Source organism: Beta vulgaris, chromosome 5 (assembly GCF_026745355.1).
Source record: "Beta vulgaris subsp. vulgaris cultivar EL10 chromosome 5, EL10.2, whole genome shotgun sequence".
Taxonomy (NCBI): domain Eukaryota; kingdom Viridiplantae; phylum Streptophyta; class Magnoliopsida; order Caryophyllales; family Amaranthaceae; genus Beta; species Beta vulgaris.
In genome coordinates, this window is record NC_079206.1 from 16,303,378 (window position 1) to 16,329,166 (window position 25,789).

General features: G+C 34.8%; 1 protein-coding gene across 1 annotated transcript; it reads left to right on the forward strand.

Moving 5' to 3' along the window:
- Positions 1–17,263: 17,263 nt before the first annotated feature.
- LOC130591348 (peptidyl-prolyl cis-trans isomerase FKBP62-like) lies at positions 17,264–25,232 on the forward strand. Its single transcript, XM_057394631.1, has 3 exons — positions 17,264–17,282; positions 19,317–19,358; positions 24,688–25,232. Exons 1-3 carry the CDS (start codon positions 17,264–17,266, stop codon positions 25,230–25,232), a joined length of 606 nt encoding a protein of 201 aa, XP_057250614.1.
- Positions 25,233–25,789: the final 557 nt, after the last annotated feature.

The following is a 25,789-nucleotide window of genomic DNA, read 5'->3' on the forward strand; positions in this document are numbered from 1 at the left end:
TGACTCAAAGGACCACCCAACTTCTAGAATTGGTTCATACAGACTTAGCTGACTTTCAGAACACTAGAAGTAGAGGAGGAAAATTCTGGTATATTTCCTTTGTTAATGATTACTCGAGGTTCATTAAGTTATACCTTCTTAAGCCAAAAGTGAGGCAGGGAAGCTTTTTGAAGTATAAGGCCGAGGTAGAAAACCAACTTGATAGGAAAATCAAGAGGGTTAGTCTGATAGGGGTAGAGAATATGAACTTCTCTTGGAATGACCATTGTGAGAAATTGGGAATCATTCATGAACTTAGTGCTCCTTATGTACCCCAACAAAATGGTATAGCTGAAAGGAAAAATAGGTCTTGAAAAATATGATGAAGTTATGCTTGTAAGTTCTGGGTTGCCTGATGAAATGTGGGGGGAAGCTGTTCTTTAGCTTGTCATGTTCTAACCGAGTTCCTCACAAAAGGTTAGATAAGACCCCTTATGAGCTATGGAAGGGTTATCCTCCAAACTTGAGTTTCTTGAGGGTGTGGGGGTGTCTAGCCAAAGTTGGGCTTCCTAACTATAAAAAGTCAAATATTGGACCTAAGACTTTTGATATTGTGTTTATTGGTTATGCTCATGCTGCTTATAGATTCATGTCTTTGGGTGATAGGTCTATTTGTGAGTATAGAGATGCTGAGTTTTTTGAACATGTTTTTCCTTTGAAAAAAGGTGATGTTGCATCTGTGCCTTCTTGTTCTTCTCCTGATGTTGATTTATCTACTTGTTCTACGCATGATGTTGTTCTACCTACTAGTGATACTTCTGTTGATTTGACTTTGAGTAGTAGTTCAGTTGACATGCATGCTAGTAGTTCTTCTGTCGTAGATGAGCCTAGGAGAAGTAAGAGACCTAGAGTAGCAAAAGACTTCGGTTCTGATTTTGTTACTGCTTTTCTATCTGAAAGTTCTTGTGTTGACCTGTTGAGTGATGAACTAGTTTATGCTTTCATGATAGAAGAGGACCCAAAGACCTTTGATGAGGCAATGAGATCTGTGGATGCCATTTTTGGAAAGAGGCCATTAAGAGCGAGTTAGATTCCATAGTGTCTAACTCTACTTGGGAGTTAACTGACTTACCTAAGGGATCAAAGACCATAGATAGTAAATGGATCTTTAAAAAGAAGTTAAGACCTGATGGAACTATTGAGAGGTTTAAAGCTAGGCTTGTCATCAGGGGGTTTCACTCAGAGGAAAGGACTAGATTACTTTGACACTTATTCTCCTGTGACTAAGATAGCCACCATTGAGACCCTGCTTGCTCTTGCTGCTATTCATGACTTAGTTATACATTAGATGGATGTTAAGACTGCTTTCATGAATGGTGACTTAGAGGAGGAGATTTACATGTCTCAACCTGAGGGTTTCGTGGTGCTAGGTCAAGAAGATAAAGTGTGCAAGTTAATAAAGTCCTTATATGGACTCAAACAAGCACCAAAACAATGGTAGAAAAATTTGATAGTACTGTTGTGTCAAATGGTTTCATTGTAACTCTGGTTCTTGTGTTTATTCAAAATTGATAGGATCAGATTGTGTGATTATATGTCTTTATGTGGATGACATGCTGATTTTTGGTAACAACTTAAAGGTGGTTAATGATACTAAACTTTTTCTATCTTCAAAATCTGAGATGAAAGATCTGGGGGAAGCTGATGTGATTTTAGGAGTCAGACTTAAGAGAGTCTTCCGTCGCATTTCCCTTAGCCAGTCTCATTATGTGGAAAAGGTGCTTAAAAAATTTAATTCCTTTGATGTTGTTCCAGTAAGTTCTCCCTATGATTCTAGTATTCATTTGACTAAGAACTTAGGGGAAAGTGTCTCTCAAGGTGAATATGCTAAAATTATAGGTAGTTTGATGTACCTCATGAATTGTACTCGACCTGACATAGCTTATGCAGTGAGTAGACTTAGTAGATATACACATAACCCTAGTAATGAACACTGGAGTGCTCTTCATAGTCTTCTCAGATACCTAAAAGGAACTGTTGATTTTTGTTTGCATTATTCTAAGTTTCCTGCTGTTCTTGAAGGATTTTGTGATGCAAACTGGGTATCTGGTAATGATGAGATTAGTTCAACTAGTGGCTATGTGTTTACCCTTGGTGGTGGTGCTATATCGTGGAAGTCTTCTAAGCAGACTTGTATAGCACGTTCCACCATGGAATCTGAGTTCATTGCCCTCGAGTTGGCAGGGCAAGAAGCTTAATGGTTGAGAGACTTGTTATCTGATGTTCCTTTAGGGAGGACAGGGTGCACCTGTCTCTCTTCATTGTGATTCTCAAGCAGCCATTGGTGTTGCTAAGAACAGTGTCTACAATGGTAAGAAGAGACGCATACGGATCAGACATGGAGTCGTCAAACAACTCCTGAAAAATGGGGTGATTTCTTTGGACTATGTGAGGTCTGAAAGAAATCTTACAGACCCCTTTACTAAGGGGTTATCTAGGAGAGTTGTCCTAGAGTCGTCGAGGGGGATGGGGCTAAAGCCCATTGGTTGAGATTTTAAGGTGGATACCCGTTTGAGGTCAAACGAAGCCATAAAATCTTAACTTGCACTACATTTCCCATCCCTATGACACATGGTAGTGCTTTTATCCATAGCCTATTGGTGGTGCTTCTGAGACGCACTTGATGGATATACATTGAGAGGTTGAGCATTTTGCTCTTAATAGTTCCATATCCCTCCGGGGTGGTGTTATTGAGAAACACTTGATGGACTACCTACGTAAGTGTGGAGGTTAAGCCGCCTTCTATGAAAGACAAGGTTGTATTTCTAGACCACTTATTAGACCCAAGGAATGCGCATGGCTATAAAGCGCTTGTGATGTATCGTGGAGGTTGCACGATCTTAAGGTAGGTATATGTTGTGGGGGTCTCCACGGAACTCTAGTGAGTTCGAGAGAAATTCACTCACTAGATAGTAAGTTGTTGCCTCATTTCCCTATGCATCAATTCAAATCGAAAGATATTGGTGTTTAAGTACTTTCCCTTCTTTACCCAGGAATTTCTTTTGCTTTTCTGAGCCTTTGTGGGGGATCGTTGGAGTTAAGGCTTGGAAAAGCCTTGGCTCAATTTGTTGTTTGTCCCACATTGCTTGAGGGAGGGAATCTCTTCATGTTTTTATATTCCATCCCTCCTTCCATCTATTGAGTTGTAACTAGAGATGCTTTTGTGGTTGGATGATATGTTTGGTTTGGGCTTGCTATCATACACGCGCGCGCGCGCCGCCCGCCCGGACCGGGCCAGGGCCATGGGCCTTGGGCTTTGGGGAATAAACTTAACTTAACTAAAGTTTTGGACCCGGGAGCTACGCGTGTGTGGCCGTTGGAATTCTGTAACGTTTTTGACCGTTACAGTATTCATGGCAAATCCCAAATAATCCGCCCAATTTATTGCTACCCGTTTTTAGGCCTGATTTTTCCCTATATAAATCAGTGCCTTCTGATCAGTTAAAGACACAAAAAAAAAAAAAAACACTCTCTTCTTCCTTCTCTTTTTTTTCTCTCTTCCTGGGTTTTCGTGCTTTTCTCCAAAACTCAGTTTGCTAGTGGTGGCATTCTTAGCTGATGTGTTAACCTTGGGGAGCATTCCGACCACGTTCGATAACAACCATTGTCGGGCCATAATTGCATTCAAGTCAGTGGCCTCCTACCACGGCACAGTCTTGAAAGTTATCTTCTCTGTCATTGCGATTCTCTTGTTCTAACATCCTTTTTCATTTTCTTGAGTAAGGAGACTACCAATTGTGTCTTCACAAGCAGATAGATACAATCTTAATGGTTTTCCATTTTTTCATGGAGGAATCAATATAGGAGGACTGGCCAAGTCATGTTTGATTTGGTCAAAGGCCTTTTGATGCTCCTTTTCCCATTTGAATTATTATTCATGCTTTAAGCAAAACATTTTAGTTTTTCCAGCTAAATTAGCCATGAATCTTCTAACATAATTGACTTGTCCAATGAATCTTTGTAAGTCCTTTTATTTATAAGGTGGCTTGGTTGCTAATACTGCTTTTGCCTTATTCTCGTCAATTTCCATTCTTATGAATGAAGAATCCTAAAAAGTTACTAGCTTTAACTCTAAATGCATATTTGAGTTGTATCATTTTCAGGTGATATTCTCTCATTCTGGTCAATGACTTTACCAAATGCTATTTGTGTACTAAGAAATCATTTCTTTACAAGTATGTCGTCCACATAAACTTCCATGCTTTTACCAATCACGTCCTTAAAGATTGCGTCCATTGCTCATTGGTATGTGGCTCCAGCATTTTTTAACCCAAATGGCATTGTCACATATTCAAACAAGCCCAATGACTTTGGACATCTGAAGGCTGTTTTGTGACAGTATTCATGTGCAATCCTTAATTGGTGATATACTGCATAACCATCCATGGAAGATATGTATTCATATCTTGATGTTGCATCTATTAGGAGATTAGCTACTAGCATGGGGTATTGATCTTTAGGTGTAGCTTTGTTTAGATCCCTAAAGTCAATGGAAATTCGTATTTTGCGATTTTTCTTAACCACTAGGACTATATTGGAGATCCAGTCAGAATATTGGCAAGGCCTTATAAACTTTGGCTTGAGGAGTTTATCTATCTCCTCTTGTATGAACTTTGTTAGTTTAAGCGCCAATCTCCCAAGGCTTTGTTCCACATGCTTAAATCCATCCTTAATAGGGAGTTTATATTTACCTATCAATGCCAGGCATTTCATGATGTTCACATACAAAAAGTCTTTAAATTCACATGATGTTCACATGCATATTTTCATTGTCTCCTAAATTTACTTCCTCTAGTGGATCATGAACCTCCTATTTAATATCCTCACTCTTCGCCCATACTTTTTCATTCTCCTCTTCCGAGGATTCTGTTCCGTATAAAGTTGAGCAACATGCATTAGAATTTATAAGAAATTCTTCTTGGTATTTTCTAAAAACTAAATCTTTCATTACTTGATTAACAATAAGCGTAAACCCCTTACAACATTCTTATTGGTTTATAAACATAATAAACTTTTATAAGGAAAATACGTCATAACTCTATAAACTAATGAGAGATAAGGGTTGATTATAGTATGGCGTTTGTTGCACATATTCATATTTTGATTGAATGTCTTCAACTTCTAGGACATCCTCGAATTCTTCAATGAGGATTGCACCCGAGTCTTCCATCTCTTGGTAAGTTTGTGACTCAAGTTGTAAAGCAACCTCAATGTTGATAGTTGGATATAACTTTAGAGAATCCCTAATAAAAACAGAATCAAGAGATGTAATTAGACAAACTTCCTCATTTGCTTGAACCATTTCATAAGTGTTATCGTTCCACAAAATTAAGACTTGGTGGAGCGATGATGGAATAACATAGTTATGGTGTAACCAATCTCTTTCTAAAATTGCATTATAATTAGTGTCACTTTCGGCTATGAAGAAACCAGAGTAAGTAGTTTTGATTCCTACTCTAATTTTAAGGATAGTAATTCCTTCCACTTTTTCTGACAAACCAGAGAAACCAGTTTTGTTGATTTGTATATTATGCAAATCCCTTCTGGTTTTCCCTAACTTTTTAATTAGCAGAGAGAGTGGCATAATATTTACAGTAGATCCGGTGTCCACTGATACTTTGCCTAAACGAACTCCCTCAAAATAAACATTTAGAAATAAAGCTTTAGTGTGCCTATTGTCAACATCAATTAACCTAAATATTTTATCTATGATTAATTTCTCTAGGTTGGCTTTTAGAGATGTCTTATTCGGCACATTCTTGTGAGGTGCATTTAAATAAGATGACAAACTTCAAGAAGAAGAAACTTTAAATTTACCTGCCCTTTCTTCTTTGTCAACTTCATCTACCCATGATGTGGTATTGGTCTGGAATTTCGATTGATCTCCTGGCTTTTTAAACTCTGTTGGTAGCATGACCACATTACACTGCACGCTCTGGCTCTCTCCCATTTATGCTTGAGGCTCATTCATCAGTTGGTTTCCATCCAACATTAAGTCATTGTCTGAACCAGTAAGTCAGACCCAAACTCTAAACCATAGTCCTCATTAAAGCCATTTCCTGGTAATCCTTTCATAAGAGAATCACCTCCTTGAGGCTGTTGGTCATCATTCTTCGTAGATGATTCACCACATTATTCCTCCTCCATAGGTAACAATTTAGTGATGCCAGCTTATATTATAGTGCCTCTTAATCAATTCTTACATTTGCAATGAGGGACTCCTGCATATTTTGATTACTAATTTGAGCCCTTGCTGCAACAGCTTTTGCACTTAGCTCTCTCATCCTACTCTTAGGTATGTTTTGGACATCTTGTAGTGGCAATGGATTAACTGCAGGTTTGATTTTTATCTCCCCTTGGTCCCTGTGGGACTTCACCCTTCTTTTAAGAATTTTGAGAATAGGAGTATGACTTGGCTCCCTTTCTTTTCCTTTTGAGGAAGGGATGTCATATTTTCTTGGTCCTTGACTTCTGGACCTTTTCTAGAATGGATGCTGATAAGCAGGCACATAAGTAGGATCATTTGGAATAATATGAGTTCTAACCATTTCAAAGGTTAACCTCTCTGCACATTGTGAGCATATTCTGTTCCTTAGAGCCTTCAACCCTTCTATTGCCCTATCATGCAATGGGAATGTTTGCGCTACTTCCTTTTAGGTTTAAGCTCTTTCCTCATGCATTATTGGGTTTGGTTTAGCATGTGCCTTAGCTTTGGCTACGTTGGACTGATACTCTTCCAGCTTCATGGCGTGTTGTTCCATGTCTGAGACAACCAATATTTTAAGATTCAATTGCCTAGTCAGGAATCCTATGAACACTTGGCACTGGTCTGTTATGTAACCCATTCATGTGTCATCTGCACATATCTTCCAACCCTTCTTCATTGGCTATTTTTGGCATAGCAAAGATTCCTTCATCGAGCAATTTGTTGAAGAGTTGGCTACCTATTTCAGTAGCTTGAGATGCCTGCAAGGTAACTAGTAAACACACTATTAGCCTCTATCATATCACTGAAAAGTTCAAAAGGTTCATCGATTCCAACTGCATTCACATCTTCATCATCAGAAAACATGCTATTTTTCTTGTCAATTTTATCCTGGATTTTATTTACATCATGCCATTCACAATATTTTTACCCTTAGCTTCTTCAGCAGTTCTTACTCTATGTCTCCATACCAATTTTATCTTTTTGTTAGATAACAACCAGTCAAAAATAGCATTAGCTTTTTGGCATCAAAAGTATATGTCCTCTTTTGTCCAGATTTCATATCCTTTGAAGCCAAAAACTCTTTCTTCTCTAAAGGAGAACATTTATAAGGTACTCCATGAATGATTTCTTCCACATCCACTTCTTGTGCAGTTTCAAAGTGGAAAGGCTCCTCATTCTGAGCAAAGAAACTCTGGTGCCTTGCTGCACTTTCAGCTTGTAGGTTTCTTTCATACCTTACGACTAATTCTACTAATTTAATAAAATCACTAAAGGCATGACCATCAAACCTCTTTCTAAATTGAATCAACATTCCTTCTTGAGCCATTTGTACGAATTCCCTTTCGGGAATGCTAACATGACACTTAATCTTACCCATCTTGAATCTAGCTAGATAGGTAATCTTCCATAAACTCTCCTCGCTTCTATTGGATCCTGGCCTGGTTGGAGTAGGAATCCACGCTTTTAATCCTTGATTTAAGGGATAAAACTTTATCTTTTTCTATCTTTATCTTTTAACCAAACAAAGATAAGTTTTCCATATAGATTTTCTTTTTCAACTCACTAATATTTTCTAAACCAAATCTGATTTTGTAATACGTTTTTTGAAAATAAATCTTTTTCTAAATCTTACGGCTTTTATCAAACATGATTTTATTTCAAAATCTTTTTTAAAACTCGTTTTATATAAAAACACGATTTTATAAAATCTTTTTCAAAATTGTTTTTATCAAATCTTTTCAAAACACGTTTTTATCAAAATCTTTTATAAAACTTGTTTTTACTAAAATCTTTTATAAACGCAATTTTTCAGAAAAATCTTTTTCTTAAAAACTCGTTTTCCTAATTCCTTTTGATTTGTGATTTTGAAAACTTATTTCCTTTTTATATAGAAATATAATTTTAATATAATTATTTACTTTCTTAACTCAAAGAAGATAATAATTATATTAACTTTATATTTCTATATTTAGCACATTGCATATTACTAAGCATATTACATTTTAATCTAAAGTTACTATTCTAAGAAATTATAAACTCGAACTTCATTCTTGATTTTCTTTTCTTCAAAGTCTTCGTTTATCAATTTCTTTCTTCATGCATCTGTTGCAACTATTACATACTTTCATGCTATAACATATTATATTAATTTTCATCATCAAAACATAACATGTGCATAAAACATAACATGTACATGCACAACAAATTCCCCTTTTTTATGATAACAAACCATGAATATAATATTGTTAAATAAACATTTGTTCCCTTAAAGTATGCATATTGACTTTTGTTCCCCTCAAACAATGCATGGATTGATTATTTACCCTTTTAGAACTATCCGTACATCAGATTAATAGCTTAATTATTCACTTTCGTCCTTCATGCTCATTTATTATTTTATTCACATTATCTCAACCTAGGATATCATCAAGTTCTAGTCAATATTATATGCTTTCTTTTCCCCTTTTGTCATTCTAAAAGCACAAAAGAACAAAAAACACACATAGTCAGAATATTCCAAATAATCCAATAGCTCAACCAAGTGAGCTAGTGATGCTGGTGCTACAACCAACACCAATTCACAATCAACAGAAAGTTCCAAAGAAACATCCAAAAGTACCAAAATAGTTTAACAAAACGACAAGTTTATCCAAAAAAAACTACAAGCCAGCATCATCAGTTTAAAGTAGGACTAGGAGAAAAAGAGGGTGATCAAGGTTTGGACATAAGTTGACGGTGACGTTGGGCAGCTAGAGCGTCACTGGCGTGTTGTCGAGCCAAGAGCTGCTGCATCTGAGCCTTCATGACTCGCATGTCCTCCATCATTTTCAAACAACCTTCACAAGCTTCCCGTGGTTGAAATCCCAGAAAATCTTTCTTCAACAATTCTTCTTTTAAAACACATAATTCCATTCTGCTCAAAACACCATCACTCATAACATCCTTTACAGTAACCCCAACAGAAGTAGGCAACAGCACATCAAAATCGCGGAAAACCCGAGTCAACCATAAACCATACGGATAAAAATGAGGAGACTGAGAAACATGTTGCATGTGTAGCATCATGAGGATGGGCAGGTTAATTGGATGACCATGAAGCAACAACCAAAGCAGAATTTGGTCCATAATCAAGACCTCACCACGGCTTTCGACCCTAGGCAAAATGGTTTTAGTTATCAGACTTCGAAGCAGTTTATTTTTGGCTGAGAGATAGGAGGTAGGAAAGATCTGAGCATGTGGAAGAGGATGGTCAGAAATGGTGCGGCTAATTTCAGCATTATCAACCCCATAAATAAACGGCCAAGATTGTGTTTTATACTCAGAAATCCAAGCAGGAACCCCAAGAATTTCGGCCAACCTATCAACACCCATATGAATCCATTTTCCATTAACTTGGGCTTTTAATTCAAGCACATGTGAAATTTCCAAAGTCTGATAGAATTCTTTAACTTCCTTTTCAAAAACAGCATCAGTAAAGGAAAGTAAATTAGACCAACCTTGAGATTGTATGGCGTCAAGAAAAAACTTGAAAACAGGTTGCTTACGCCACGGATCTGCAAAAACTCGCCTAGAAAGAACCTTTGCGCCGGTAGTTGTGACCGGATTTTGACGCGTTGAAGAAGAGGGTTCAAACGACGGAGGCTCAGTGGCAGCGGAAGTTTTGCGTTTGCGGGTGGAGGGTTTTGGTGCAGTTCTTTGGCGAGTGTTAGGGCGACGACCAGAGGGCGAGGGTTGTGGAGATTTTGTGGACTTCGGAGGTGGTTGGGACGGTGGAGGCTGAGTAGGAGGAGAAGAAGGGTGCGGTGGTGATGGTGGGGGTGTCGGATTTTGCGGAGGAGAGGACGGGGGTGTGGGGGTCGGTGAGGGAGTAGGGGGAGGGGCGTTTTTCCGGAGATAGCGCCGCCTAGCCACCATTTTTCGACCCATTTAGAGAGAGAAGGGAAAAGGTTGGGTAGGGTTGTGTTTGAGAGGAGCCGGTTTTTGGGAAAAGGAAGGTGAAGTGTGTAGGGTTTGTTTTTGAAAGAGGGGACGAGTATTGGGAAGTGTTTAGGGTTAGGTGGGTTTTGTTTATGAGGGTAGGTGATAGTCCACTTATTTTTTATGTTGAAAGCCTTGCATAATTTTTCGAAAAAGTTGTAAAACAAAGTTTTTGAAATTATTTTTGGTTTTATCAAAGCAACATCAATGGAAATTTCGAAATTGTGATACTTTTGTTGGAATTTTTCATGGAATTTTTCTGAAGAACTTAGATGTCAGTTATCAGGACAACATCAATAGCCTTTTCAGGAGTCTTGGATTAAATCAAACATCTGACTTAGTGTAGGTATAATCTTTTGAACTCTTAAGTTTGTAAAGGGATCAAATAAACACATAAATCAACTAGGCACTAGAAATCAACCCCAAGGCTAATCTAAGTTTTTCAAATCTTTCACGAGCAAGTGGTTTAGTGAAAATATTAGCTATTTGGTCTTCAGTACAAATAAATTCAAGGGCTATATTACCTTTTTCTACATGATCACGTAAAAAATGATATCTGATTTCTATATGCTTTGTACGTGAATGCTGAACAGGATTTTTAGATATGTTTATGGCACTTGTATTATCACACATAATGGGCACATTATCAATTAAAACACCAAAATCTCTAAGTTGTTGTCTTACCCATAATACCTGTGCACAACAAGATGCGGCTGCAACATATTCAGCTTCTGCAGTGGAAAGAGCCACGGAATTTTGCTTTTTGGAAGCCCATGAGATTAAGCAAGGACCTAAGAAGGTGGCTGTTCCAGAGGTACTTTTTCATCTACTAAAACCTGCATAATCTGCGTCAGAAAAACCAATCAAGTCAAAGTTGCCTCCTTTAGGATACCATAGATATAAGTTATTGTGCCTCTTAAGTATCTAAGGATTCGTTTGACAGCTTTGAAGTGAGACTCCTTTGGACATGATTGAAATCTGGCGCAGAGACATACACTGTGAAGAATATCTGGTCGACTGAAGTTAAATAAAGAAGAGAACCTATCATACCTCGTAGATTGTTTCATCTACTTTCTTACCATTTTCGTCCAGATCTAACTTAAGTGCAGTAGGTACAGTGTAGGATAAGTCTTTGAATCTTCCATACCATACTTCTTCAATAGTTCCTTCACATATTTCTGTTGATGTATCATGATGCCATTATCCAGTTGCTTGATTTGTAAACCTAGGAAGAAACTTAATTCTCCCATCATAGACATTTCAAATTCACTCTTCATTAGTTCAGCAAAATAATGACTAATAATTCTGTAGTTGCTCCAAAAATAATATCATCAACATAAATTTGAACAACTAGCAATTCTTCCCCCTTACTTTTCAGAAACAATGTCCTATCTACTGAACCTCGTTTAAAGCCATTTTCCATTAAAAAGATAGATAGGCGTTCATACCAAGCTCTAGGAGCTTGCTTTAAACCATAAAGTGCCTTATCTAGTTTATAAACATGTTTAGGAAAATTTTGATCAATAAAGCCAGGAGGTTGTTCAACATACACTGTTTCTTTTAAGTACCCGTTTAAGAATGCAGTTTTTACATCCATTTGAAAAAGTTTAATATTTTTAAAAGCTGCAAAGGATATCAAAATTCGAATAGCTCCTAAACGGGCGACAGGGGCAAAGGTCTCATCATAATCAATTCCCTCTTGTTGGTTAAAGCCTTGGCACACTAGTCTGGCTTTATTTCGAACAATCATCCCACTATCATCCAGTTTGTTTCTAAAAACCCATTTTGTTCCAATTACTGATTGATGAGTGGGACGAGGTTCTAGATGCCAAACTTCATTTCTTTTGAATTGATTCAACTCATCCTGCATAGCCAAAATCCAATCAGGGTCAGTCAATGCAATTTTATAATTAGATGGTTCTATTTCAGATATAAAAGCATTGAAAGCACAAAAGTTATGAAGAGATGAACGAGTTTGGACTCCCTTTGATATGTCTGTGAGTATTAGGTCAGTAGGATGTGATCCTTGGTGTTTCCACTTCTTCGGAGTGAAAATTTCGTTCTGTGGCTCAGTGCCATGCTCTGAGCGTTCACTGTTGTTTTCGTTTTTTCAGCTTCTGTTGGTTCTGCCAACACTTCTTCTTCGAAGTTTCAGTTACCTCTGCATCTTTTTCATTCTCGTCGCAGTTGTTGATTTGTTCTTCAGACTGTGCCATGCTCTGAGCCTCAGAACTTGTTTCAGGTTGATTCTCATCATGTGGTTTGTCTCGTGACTCTCTAATCAGTCCAATAGAGAAGTCTTCGTCATCATCTACCTGCACATCTTGTAAGCTTTTATCAGATTCATCAAATATGACATGGACACTCTCCTCCATACGCATTGTTCTTTTGTTGTATACTTTATATGCTTTGCTATGAGGAGAGTAACCAATGAACACTGCTTCATCACTTCTTGGATCAAACTTACCCAAATTATCCTTGCCATTGTTGTGAACATAACAAGTACATCCAAAACATCTTAAGTGAGAGATATTTGGTTTCCTACCTTTAATGAGTTCATATGGAGTTTTATTCAAGATGGATCGTACTTTAGTTCTGTTATATATATAGCATGCAGTACTTACTGCCTCGGCCCAAAAATTTCTAGGTAAGCCACTTTGTAAAGATGATGTTCGAGACATGTCTTCTAAAGTACGATTCATCCTTTCTACAACTCCATTCTGTTGTGGTGTTCTTGGTGCAGAGAAATTATGATCAATTCCATTGTCATTGCAAATTTTTCGAAATCTGTATTTTCAAATCATGCCATGATCAGTACGGACAGACAGCAATTTACAATTTGTTTGATTTTGAACTTTTCGAATATGAACAAGAAAAACATCAAATGTTTCATCTTTCCACCAATGAATAATGTCCAAACAAATCTTGAGAAATCATCAACAAGTACCAACACATATTTGCTACCACCTCTACTCCTTACACGCATTGGGCCACAAAGATCCATGTGAATTAGTTCCAAGGGTTTAGAGGCGCTAACAAATGTCTTTGACTTAAAAGATGATCGAACATGTTTGCATCTAGCACATGCATTACAAATTGTTTCCCAATCAAAGTTTATGGATGGTAAACCATCTACTAAATCCATTTTTCTCAATTTGTTAAGCAGTCTAGAGCTAACATGTCCAAGTCTTTTATGCCAAAGTAGTGGATTATCTTGTAGGGACTCATGCATGAAATTTTCTCATTAGGTAAGGTATCTAGACAGATTATATAGATATTGTTTAATCTTTTACCTTCCAATATTACTTCCCTAGTTTTCATATTCAAGATTTGGCACAAATTTGCCTGAAATTCAACAACATTACCTTTATCACACAGTTGTGATATACTTAACAAGTTGTGTTTCAGTCCATTTACCAACATAAATTCTCGATGGAGTGTGTTAGAGATTGCCGACATTGCCTATTCCAATGATCTCTCCCTTTTTTGTTTCGCCAAATGTAACACACCCTCCATTGTGGGCTACTAGTGAGAGGAATTGTGTTTTGTCACCAGTCATATGTCTTGAGCAACCACTGTCGAGATACCATAGGTTGCTTCCTCTCACGTTTACCTGCACAAGAATCACTTGTTAGTTTTAGGAACCCATATTTGCTTGGGTCCCTTTTTCTTACGTTGAGCATCTAGAATGTCTTTTCTAACCCAGATTTGAGTAACATGTTTAATGTTCTTTGCAATTCGATTTTTCTTTTTGTTGCAGTCCTCAATTAGGTGACCATTATTTCCACAAAAATTGCAAATTAGATATTCAGGAAGGCCCACGTATTTTCTCTTTCGAAAGTCTCTTTCGAATGGTCTGGCACTGAGCCTGGCACTGGGTTGCTGGGCAGAATAACCTAATCCAGTTTTGTTCATGTTGTTTGTGGTGCAAGTTAGGTAATTTAGAGCATTCATCCCATTGGTCCATTTTTCGTGCATCTTTCGAGCATCAGAAAGTTGTGAATCCAAATATTCAACTGAGGTGTTTAAATCACAACTTTTTTTTTCGGGAAATCTCTAAATCCTTTTTAACCTTATCCAGTTCTTCTCTTATTTTATCATCACTAGGTAGCGTGAGTGGGACAATTTCAGATTGTTGTCTTGAGTTTTTAAGTTCATTCAACTCGTGATTTAAATTTTCAATTTGTTCCTCAAGACTCGACTTTTCAGCTTGGAACTCAGTGACTGGCACTGAGTTATTTACGATCAACTAGAGTTTTTTCTTGTTTTAGTGTGTTTATCTCTAAGTCTTTCTCGTCAATCCTTTTCATCAGAGTTTTATTTTCAAGTGGTATCAGAGCAAGCTATTCTCGTAAGACTCACATCTAGAGAATAGAAACCATGAACACACAAGACGACTTTGCGACAAGTATTCCAAGTGTCCAATTTTCAAAGGGAAAGACTATGGATGGTGGAAGACTAGGATGAGGATCTACATTCAAGGTTCTGACTTTCAATGCTGGAGAATCATAAAGACTGGACCTCTTCCTATTCAAAACAAAGATGATGAAGGAAACCTGATTGACAAGGAAGAAGACAGTGAGGTAAGTCTAACTTCTTTAAAACCTTCAATTCATCTTCTTTCCAAAAGTAAGCTTGTCATATTGCTTGAAAACGTAATTGGTGATTGTCAAAACATGAATGATAATTTTGATAACATGAAAAGGGAAATAAAAAATTTGACTACGCTAAAAATTGGATTAGAAACAGAATATAAGGAATTACTTAAAGAAAATAAAGCTCTGATACCACTTGTTGGAACCCAAGGGAACACTCAAGAAGGGGGGAGGGTTGAATTGAGTGGTGAAATCTAATCGTTTTTCGCAAAAATCCTTTTGTGGCTCAGTGCCTGGCACTGAGTTGAACACTCGTAAATCGCGTATTTGAGTTTTTGCGAATAACAAACTTAAAAGATATTAGATTTGACACAAGATATAACGTGGTTCAATCTCACCTCTGAGATCTACGTCCACAAGAAACAAAAACTCTTTTATTTCTTTGAATCCTAAAATATCAAACTCTTGATACAATACGATTCCCTCACTACTAACCCTAGTAATGACTCCCAACACTTAACTCTAAGTGTTGACACTCTCTATAATGTAAAATTTACAAAAAGAACGATCCTCAATGATGTGCTTCTTAGTCAAGCAAATAGAGGACAATTACAATTATGAAATAGTAACTTAAACCTAACTGCTCAGTGTTATGCTCAGTGCCAAGGAAATAGTTTTCAGCTTTTAGTAGACTCGATTTTTCTCTGAAAAGTAAGATTTAAAAGTGAATTCTGATTCCCTTTTATAAGACTTGTTTAGGACGAAAATCACTTAAAAATATCTTTATCTTTTAATCCTTGATTTAAGGGATAAAACTTTATCTTTTTCTATGTTTATCTTTTAACCAAACAAAGATAAGTTTTCCATATAGATTTTCTTTTTCAACTCACTAATATTTTCTAAACCAAAATCTGATTTTGTAAATACGTTTTTGAAAATAAAATCTTTTTCCAAATCTACGGCTTTTATCAAAACATGATTTTATTTCAAAATCTTTTTTAAAACTCGTTTTATATAAAAACACGATTTTTATAAAATCTTTTTCAAAACTTGTTTTTATCAAAATCTTTTCAAAACACGTTTTTATCAAAATCTTTTATAAAACTTGTTTTTACTAAAATCTTTTATAAACGCAATTTTTCAGAAAAATATTTTTCTTAAAAACTCGGTTTCCTAATTCCTTTTGATTTCTGATTTTGAAAACTTATTTCCTTTTTATATAGAAATATAATTTTAATATAATTATTTACTTTCTTAACTCAAAGAAGATAATAATTATATTAACTTTATATTTCTATATTTAGCACATTGCATATTATTAAGCATATTACATTCTAATCTAAAGTTACTATTCTAAGAAATTATAAACTCGAACTTCATTCTTGATTCTTCTTTTCTTCAAAGTCTTCGTTTATCAATTTCTTTCTTCATGCATCTGTTGCAACTGTTGCATACTTTCATGCTATAACATATTATATTAATTTTCATCATCAAAACATAACATGTGCATAAAACATAACATGTACATGCACAACATTAATACATCTCTACAATTGTAGATGTGCCTCCTATTAGGCTTCAAAGACGAAAATGCACCTTTAATGGCTTACATGATGTGTCGTAGTTTCACATGGGTGATTATGAAACCCATGTTCCATCTTAACCTCGACTACCCAATACGCGTAGTCCTTATTTGGGACTAGGAACAACCAAAATTCACAGCCACATGTTTTTCTCTTCGTTTTTCTTCTAATTGCTTAACTGAAATGACGGAGTTTCTTCTTCTTGCTACGATCACAATCCAAAAGTTGATATTTCTTTTCGTGACTACTGATCATCAAGAAAAAAAAATCAAACTCAACGGCAATGTTCCTACACCCCTCGGTAGCAGCATCACGAGTTTCAAATTCAGGGTTATTGTCGAAATAGGGGTAATAATTAATCGCATCATCAACAAGCTCCAGAAAAAACAAATCATCATCAATTACACAAAAAAAACACAATATTCACACATTAATTTAACCAAATTTTAATCTTATTTTATTTTTAAATATTTAGTACCTAATTGAATTTAATTTCACATATAATATAAAATAAATTTATAAAATAAAATGAAAGCATATGTAAAACAAAAATGTATCCATGGTCGTACGTTTGGCCAAAACGTTGGAACTATGGATACAACATCTGGCCAGGACGTTGTATCCATGGGGCTAACGTTTGGCCAGAACGTTGTAACCATGGATACAACGTCTGGCCTGGACGTTATTTCCATGGGGCAACCATTCTGGCCAAATGTTTGCCCCATGGATATAACGTCTGGTCAGGACGTTGTATCCATGGTTCCAACGTTTGGCCAAACGTTAGGCATATGTTTACAGTTAAAAAAATCACCTTTTTTGCCTGAAGACGACATTCTTGTCGGTGGTGATGGCGTTGGGTGATGGCGTTGGGTGATGGAGGTAGGTTGGAGGTTGCGATGGGTGGTCGTGAGTTTAGAGAGAATTGTAAATTGGAATAAAGATTTGAAATGAAGCAAAAATTTCAAATGCTAAAGTAAAGTAAAATGGTAAAAAGGAGCTAAGGGCATAATGGTATATTCAGATGGTAGTTGGGACGATTTTAAGTAGTTTGGGGCAACAAATAGACGTTCAGGAAGATATTTCATTCAGTGAAAAAACATCTTCCAATAAGCCAAAGAAAAACAATAAACCGTCAGCCATCCACTATCTACCCCAAATCACTTTATTTACTCAAACATAGATGTCCTTAAGAAAGATAACAAAAAAGTGAAAGTATAATTTATTATATTATTTTTCAATTAACCAACTGAATTTTGTTGGTGACTATACTGGATCAATAATGGATTTACTTGGCTTTCCTATTTTGCTTGTGAAGACTATTGAAGTTGTTCATGAGGGAGTTATCTAGGGTTTTTATGAATTCCGTGTCAACAAATTAAGCCTTTTAGAAATACTCTTTATGAAATTCTCTTGTTTCCTCCACTTATGATTGAGTAAAGATCTCGAAGTCTCTACTTGTGAACTATAGTAGGTCATATTGATGGAAACCACTTGTGGACTAGACCAACAAATTTTATGTTTAGCAACGCCTCATCACTAGTTAAACAAGTTAAAGAAGTTTCATATTGTGTTGTCTGAAATTAATAGGCATATGGTAGTATATTATCTGAGGTGGAGGTTAATTCAACATAAGTTATTTTTCATGAGTTATTGCTCCATGCTATTCTGTTTCATGAATTTCAAGTTAAGGTGGAGAATTGTTGATTGTAATTGGAGAAGTGCTTGGGCAAACATGTTGGATGGTCAGGCAAGTAATGAAGTCCGAATAAAAAGCAAGAAATTGTAGTATGGGCTTCAACGGGTAGGGGATATATATTTTCGTCCAAATCTAAGTAGGGGCTATTTTCGTCCAAATCTGTTTTCGTTTCTGTTAATGATTCTTTTGACTTTACCTATTTTGCTTTTGATTTCTATTGAAATTATTTTCATGGGAGTAATTTAGGATTTCTACCTTGGGATTCCTTATCTTATAAAAGAATCATTCGTGATCATCAAATTAACATTTTAGAAACAGTCGTTGTATATTCCTCTTGTCTATTCTAGAAAAGTCAAGAAAAGCTTTTGAAATCCCCCATCTGTCGATTAGATCATATTGACAGAACTACGTGAATCCTATTTTGTCTTCTTGCCAAACTTCTCTGGTTGATTGTTGTTCCGCACTAATCAATTACATATCCCTGCGTAATTCATATTAGTTTTTTTTTGTATATAATCTGATATGATACAAAAACTAGTTTGGAGCTTAGACTTCAGGCATGCTAATTTCTCTAGTTGCCTAGTTAGGTAACCAATTATTATCTTTATCCAAATTCAATTGACACAATGTAAATTCAATTATACTGTCAATAAATCAATATGACCAGGTCGGACAAAGAGACTACAGAGTAACAAGAGGTAGATTATGATAAAAACAGCGAAAATCAAAGTGTGTAGGAGACATCAAAAATCAACATGCATGTGTTTGAGTGACCATATAACTCTTGCACTGGTTTCTTGTTTTATCTGTTTTTTAAAGGAACACTGGTTTCTTGATATTTAAAGAGACGAAAAATGTTTTACATGCACTGTCATTTTCTTTCTTCCTGATTTTCTGAAAGAGCTCTTTGCACTGTTAGCAGAAATTGTGTGCCATTTGTTTGCTGTCATATCTATAGACTTATATCCGTGGGCATCATTTGGTTTATCAACGGTTGAATCACTTCATCTGTATTTTTCTGCAATGGCATTTGTCTCCATGCACAAATACAGTTGTTTTTGTTGATATAGAGCAAGAAGGTCCGTAGAGTAAATAATGGACGACTCGTATGCACACTTTTAAGTTTTAACCATTAAATAAGGGAAAAATTTTCGTTATGGGGCTTAATTATCGACCATTGTCTTTTAAAGATCTTAACTTTTGATTATACTGTGCAGAATCCAAGTATGACCTCATGTATCTTCTATTAGACTCAGCAGGTAATCAACCTATTATAACAAGTTAATTGTCAAATAATCACCCTTTCAATCTACACGGCTACACCAACACCTCTTTTATATATATATATATAAAAGAGGTGTAGGTGTAGATTGAAAGGGTGATTATTTGAAAAAATATTACTATGTTATAAAATGAAAATTTAATCATGATAAACTAATAATGTAAGAATTGGTCACTATATCATAAAAACAGTACTCACTATGCTACATAGATTAGTGTAACTTAAGATTTTAAAAGTCTTGTCAAAAAAAAAAAAAAAAAACTTAAGATTTTAAAAGGTTATTATATGAAGAAAAAAGGATAACTATGTTATATGAGTGACTTTGGTCCACAAATAATATTGAAATGTGTATTTCTTAGGCTTGAATTATATTTTCAATATAATTAATTAGCTAAATCATATAGAAAAAAATTAGCAAACTAACAATTAGCAATATAATAATAATAATAATAATAATAATAATAATAATAATAATAATATACAGTAAAAACAATAGTAACAACAACAACAACAATAATAATAACAATAACAATAATAATAATAACCATAATAAAATTAATAATAATAATAATAATCCTTCCGTATTTTTAGATGTAACATTTGACTTTTCACATTTGTCGAGGCATAATTTTGACTCATAATATTTCTAATTGTATAAACATAAAAATTATAAAACATATATATTTGGAAAGTGAATATCGGTACAAATCAAACAAGATCCCACGTGACTATATTTTTCTTATGTATAAGTAACAATTAATGGTATTGGATGAATAGTGTCCAAAGTCAATATATAAAAAAACAGAGGGAGTAATAATAGCAATAATATATTGATAATAATAATAATAATAATAATAATAACAATAATTAAATTAATGATAAAATAATCATAATTGTAATAATAATAATAATAATAATAATAATAATAATAATAATTATCATTGTTTTATATTCGAGAAATAAATTAGGAACTGAATTGAACTTAACTAATTGCAACTAAATTAAATTAATTGTAATTAAACTGAACTGAAAATAAACTAGGAAAAATAGATCTTTAATACTACCTCTGTTTTTTTTAATTGCAATGATTAGACATTTTCCTTCTTTACTTTATGTCAAATCGTTGCAACTAAAAGAAAACAGAGGTAGTATGAACCAGATGATCTTGTGTAAGAGCAACTCATGAAAATATCTAACTCACCAATACATCGAGATGTAGTACATTTAGTGTTCGTCGGATATCTTTTACTGTGATTCGTTTTTGTCTAAACTCTAAAGTCTAAACCAAGTGTACATCCTGACAGCCATGACGTGATAGTTTATAATCATATTATACTTTCGCAAATGCATGCAGGCCAAGAGGTCAATGACGTCACTGAGCCTCCAATAAGAACACACAAAATAATTTCAAACTAGGTCATACCGAACCAACAAGGTTCATTTTTATATTCAAGTGATATAGAATGAGCATCTAATTATACAACCCTGTATAAAGCTAACACTTAGCATCAACTAACTAAAATCTATTTTCAATCTAATAGTGTTAACTAATTATTATTGAATATTGAGTATTGTTTACATTTTCAATACGGTCATTTTATTAATAGATGATGTGTTTGAGAGGGATATACAAGGGAGAAAACGAGTTATACATGTATAAACTATAAACTCGTTAGTAAGAAAAAATTTCATCTATTAATATAATACTTTATGATAATAATACTAAATACAACTTAGTCTAGTGGTTAAGACTTTGGTATATATACTTGAGGTATTGGGATCAAACCCTTATACTATACAATTGGTACAGTTTTTTGTTTATGCACGTCTTTTAATATGTTTGTATAGATGTTGAACCTGCTAATTTATTTTAAAAAATTGATATATTGATATTATCGATCTTAACCATTAATCCGTTTGTTTAAAAAGTCTCAACTTTGATTAATTTGGAATGAACCTGACTTTAGGCTCTGGGTATCTTTCTTAACATGTCAGTAATCTAGAGTGAAGTGCTAAATTGGCAGAGAGTCACTTAACACTAAATTCAGAATTTTGTAGACCCTTTGCTTATTTATTTTAATCTCAGTTTACTTCTTTTCGGGTGGTTGGGCTGGATATAGAGAGAGTGAGGGGAGAGATTATTTATTCCTTTAAAACAAATTTAGCTGGTCAACTAAGGTACGTACATTGAGGACTCATTTAAGAAACTATCCTTCAAAATTAGAATTATTCCAGGATACTCGAAACTTAAGACATTTTATAGCACTTGCAAACCCTACTTAGGATCGACAACGTCAATATTTCTAAGAAACAAATGGGCACACATGCCCGCACCATTTGATATATATCAAGGATATTTGGCAATGGTTGTATATATATCTAAAAGTGTCATAATTTATTTTGACTTTCATTTAGTATAATAAAATGGTTGAAGAAATTCTTTCATATAAAGTGGACATATAGTGATTTATCCGATCATTAACAGGAGTTAAAAAAACCTTAATTAAATGGACTCAGTACACAATAACTTAGTGTACACCAAGTTGATAATTGATATTAATTTCATATATTGAATGAGTTATAATAAACTTATATATAATATAGTGGATTTTCTTAATGGAAAATATAGTGAAATTATATGCAATATAGTGAAAATTTAATGTTTTTTAATGTTTTAACATGCTGAAAAATGTAGGTTGTATAGTATATGTCGTGACACATGCTTTAACATGATATAGTGGGTGTCTGAATGATATAGTGAGATTTTGCATGATATAGTAGATTGTTCAGAAATGATGTAGTTTGTTCTTGCTATAGTATGTTTTCTGAAGAATATAGTGGGTTTTTTCATGATATAGTGAATTGTTTAGAAATGATGTAGTTTATGCGCGATATATTATGTTTCTGAATGATTTAGTGAGCTTCTACATAATATAGTGGGTTTATGCATGATATAGTTGATTGTTCATAAATGATACGTGTTTTTACCCTATGCACACTAGTAATGTTAACGTGACTCGAATCCACGCAAGTCAGAAGGTAAAAATAGAGTTAATCAGGCTGTCAATCCACCTAATTTTGTTCATATTCGGACAAATAATTGAAATTCTTTATTGTGGTTAATCTCATGATCAATTCTAATCATGGAATTGTATTATACTAGTAGCTAGTACTATTATTATTAGAGGTATATCATACCCTTTTTCCCTCTTTCTTGATGTATGAAGGTTTTTTTTTACTCATTTCATCTTTTTTTTATTTGCTACATTTGTCAAGGAAATATGTGGGAACCATTAAATAGTAGAGCAATTAAGTATAAAGTAGTTGTCTTTTTATACAATGAAGACAAAAAGTAAGGATATAAACAGCAAGTAATATGTGCATACATATACTAAAAGTATGAATATTTAGCAAATGTAACAAGTCAATTGAGACAATGAAGAATGGCAAAAATCATAAATCAATAATTTCTAAGAAACATGCCTGACCACCTATAATTTCTTTTTATGGCATAAATCATAAATTCATAATGGTCCATCACCGAATTCCAAACACAATGGTCCATCCCTGAATTTCAAACTTGTCATCGAACGGCAAAGTTTACATCTAAATGCACAAGCTAAGGGATATTGCGGAAATAAATGGCGAAGTTGTAAGTGGACGAGATCGTTAAAATGTAATGTTCATCTCATTATTCCATTTCAACTTTGCATTGGGAGTAATCATCAATTACTTTTCTATGGTTGGACTTGGACACGTCTCTTCTTCCTGCATGAGATCTGCTACAAACGGTGCTACTGCTACCCATTACCTGCCCTCCAGTTCCAAATGGTTGTTGCAAAACGAATTGTTCCTGTCTCCCAGAATAAATTGAATACTTTTATTTTTTGTTTATATTAAATTAGTGACACTTTTATAGTTCTATTTAGTGAAATCTCATTATTATTAGTTTTTTACATTTTTTATGCCCACACCCGATTTTTATTAAATAAAAAAATGTTCATTGTTCACAAAAATTATTAAAAGAGACGGTCTAATTTTAGTATAAAAGTAGACCTAGTCACCAATCGTATTAAACTAGTTACCAAAAGAAATTATCCTACTCATTCTTGGATTAATTCTCTTCTTAATATTGAATTTACCATTGCCTAGTTTTAATTTAAAAATAGACAGTCTCTTATAAGACAAACACCATTGTTCAACTTTCTCTCTTTATCATCAACAACTTCTATTATACTATTACATCTACTCTTTTAACAAAATTACATTTGATAACCACACTACAACATTTTAGGTTCAATTTTTTGGGGCTTCTTTCAGTTCATATATGTTCTATTTAGCTCGGTTCAGTTCATCTTAATATTTTAATTATTATTTTTGTTTTTATTACTATTATTATTGTTACTAATATTAATATTATAATTATTTTTGTATTATTAATATTATTATTGTTTTTTATTTTTTGTTATTATTGCAACAATATTATTGTTTTTCATTTTAATGAAAGGTAGCACAGTATTGTTATAGAATCGAATGATAAAATTCACATAATCTAGTACATTCCAAAAGTTACACAAATCCAACTGCAACTTTCAATTAGTTTAATAAAAGGAAACTACAATTCTTCACGTCAATGTTTCATTTTTGCCAGGTTTATTATAGTATCAAGAGATACATTTAAAAAAAAATCTTTCATAAGATAAATAATTAAACAATCATTCATCAATTGTACTCCCTATATTAGGTTAAAAAAATTAAATTAACACCACCTAACTTCTCTCTCTAGGATATAACTTCTCTGCCTTCTCTCTAAAAAACAACACCCACAACCCTCCAAACCCTAGAGGTCGCCGGAGATCCGGCGCCGCGCAAGTTTTCGGCGGGTCTCCGGCGAGTTCTCTTGTGGTTTTTTCTTCGCTTTTACTCTTTTTCAGTCCGTTTTCCTATTTTGTGTCCGCGCCGTTTCCCCACAGTAGCCATAGTGTCGGCGTTGAAACAGGGGGTTTTCAGGAGTCGCGAAGACGGTTCGCAATCGAAGTCGTACGCCACAACGACGGCAACCATCGACTTCTGTTTTTCTGGGAGCCGGCGACTCACAACCACCACCTGATGTCAGGAATTTCGCTCCTCTGTTACCGATCTGAACAATTACTGTGAGGTTTTCGTTTAAGCTTTCCTATTTTCCTAGTTTCAATTTCACTAGTTATAGCTTTTCAACCTAGCTTCGACTGATTTCAGACGTGTTGGCCACTTTATCTACTAGTGGTTTTATCTTCTTAGTCTTCATAGTTCTTTTGTGATCTTAGATATCATGAATAGTATAGACGAATTAAAAGGGGAACTGTGCCTTTATCACTTTGACGAGCATGATTATTCTTCAACTAGTTGGATTCAGAGGATTGAATATCTTGTTAATCCTTTTGGTATTTTCGAGTATGCTCGAAGTTTGAAAAATGAGGGTAGTTTCTTTTATAGAAACAATGACATTAAGTTAGCCAGTGCACACTATTTTCAAGCCATCAAGTTCTTGTTTTTTGCGGATGTTACTAATGAGGAGGAAAAGTCTGTGTTTTTAAGCCTAGCTTTATCTATCAATCTGAACTTGGCTGCGTGTTTTATCAAGGAGAAGGATTTTCAGAAAGTGGGTGAGTTGTGCTCTCTTGTTTTAATGTATGATGCTACCAATGCCAAAGCTTATTTTAGGAGAGCTGTTGCAGCTTTGGAACTTAGCCAACCGGACATAGCGTTAGTAGACCTCATCCAAGCCCTTAAACTCCACCCAAATAATGGAGAATTTCAACAAATAATGGAGAATTTCAACAAAAATTTAATGAAGTATCGTCATTGTTAGGACTGTCTTCAAATTTTGTATAATACTACTACTAGAATAGTCGGTGAGGATGAAGTGTTGAGTAACTCTTCAATCCTTGGCAAGGAGGAGAAAAGAAGAAAGGTAGGAGAACGGAACTCCTACCAAGGTACCACCACTATCAAAGTGGAGGAGAACCAAACCTTCTCGGAGAAGGTGAAAATGAATGTTGTTGGAACAGATCACAACCTTAAAGATACTAATTCAGTCCCGGAGTCTACTTCTAGGAAAAAAACAAAATCTACAGGGTGCAATTTTCGATTTTCAAATCGGAAAGCGCAGGATACCTATTTGCATATCACCCCCTCAATGTACAGGGTGATGTCAGCAGGGAGAACTTTGCATTACCTCTACTCTTCCCAAACCCAAATGATCAGCATCCGAACTTTAAATCCATCACAAAGGATGGATAGCAGCACGACTATAGATCACCATACACCCATGGAGATGAGACACTCCCCTGTTGAAGGGTATGAGCAGTGTAAACAAACTCCAATTTTAGGACCCGATGTCGAGGCTACAAGTATGGATTCTCAAAA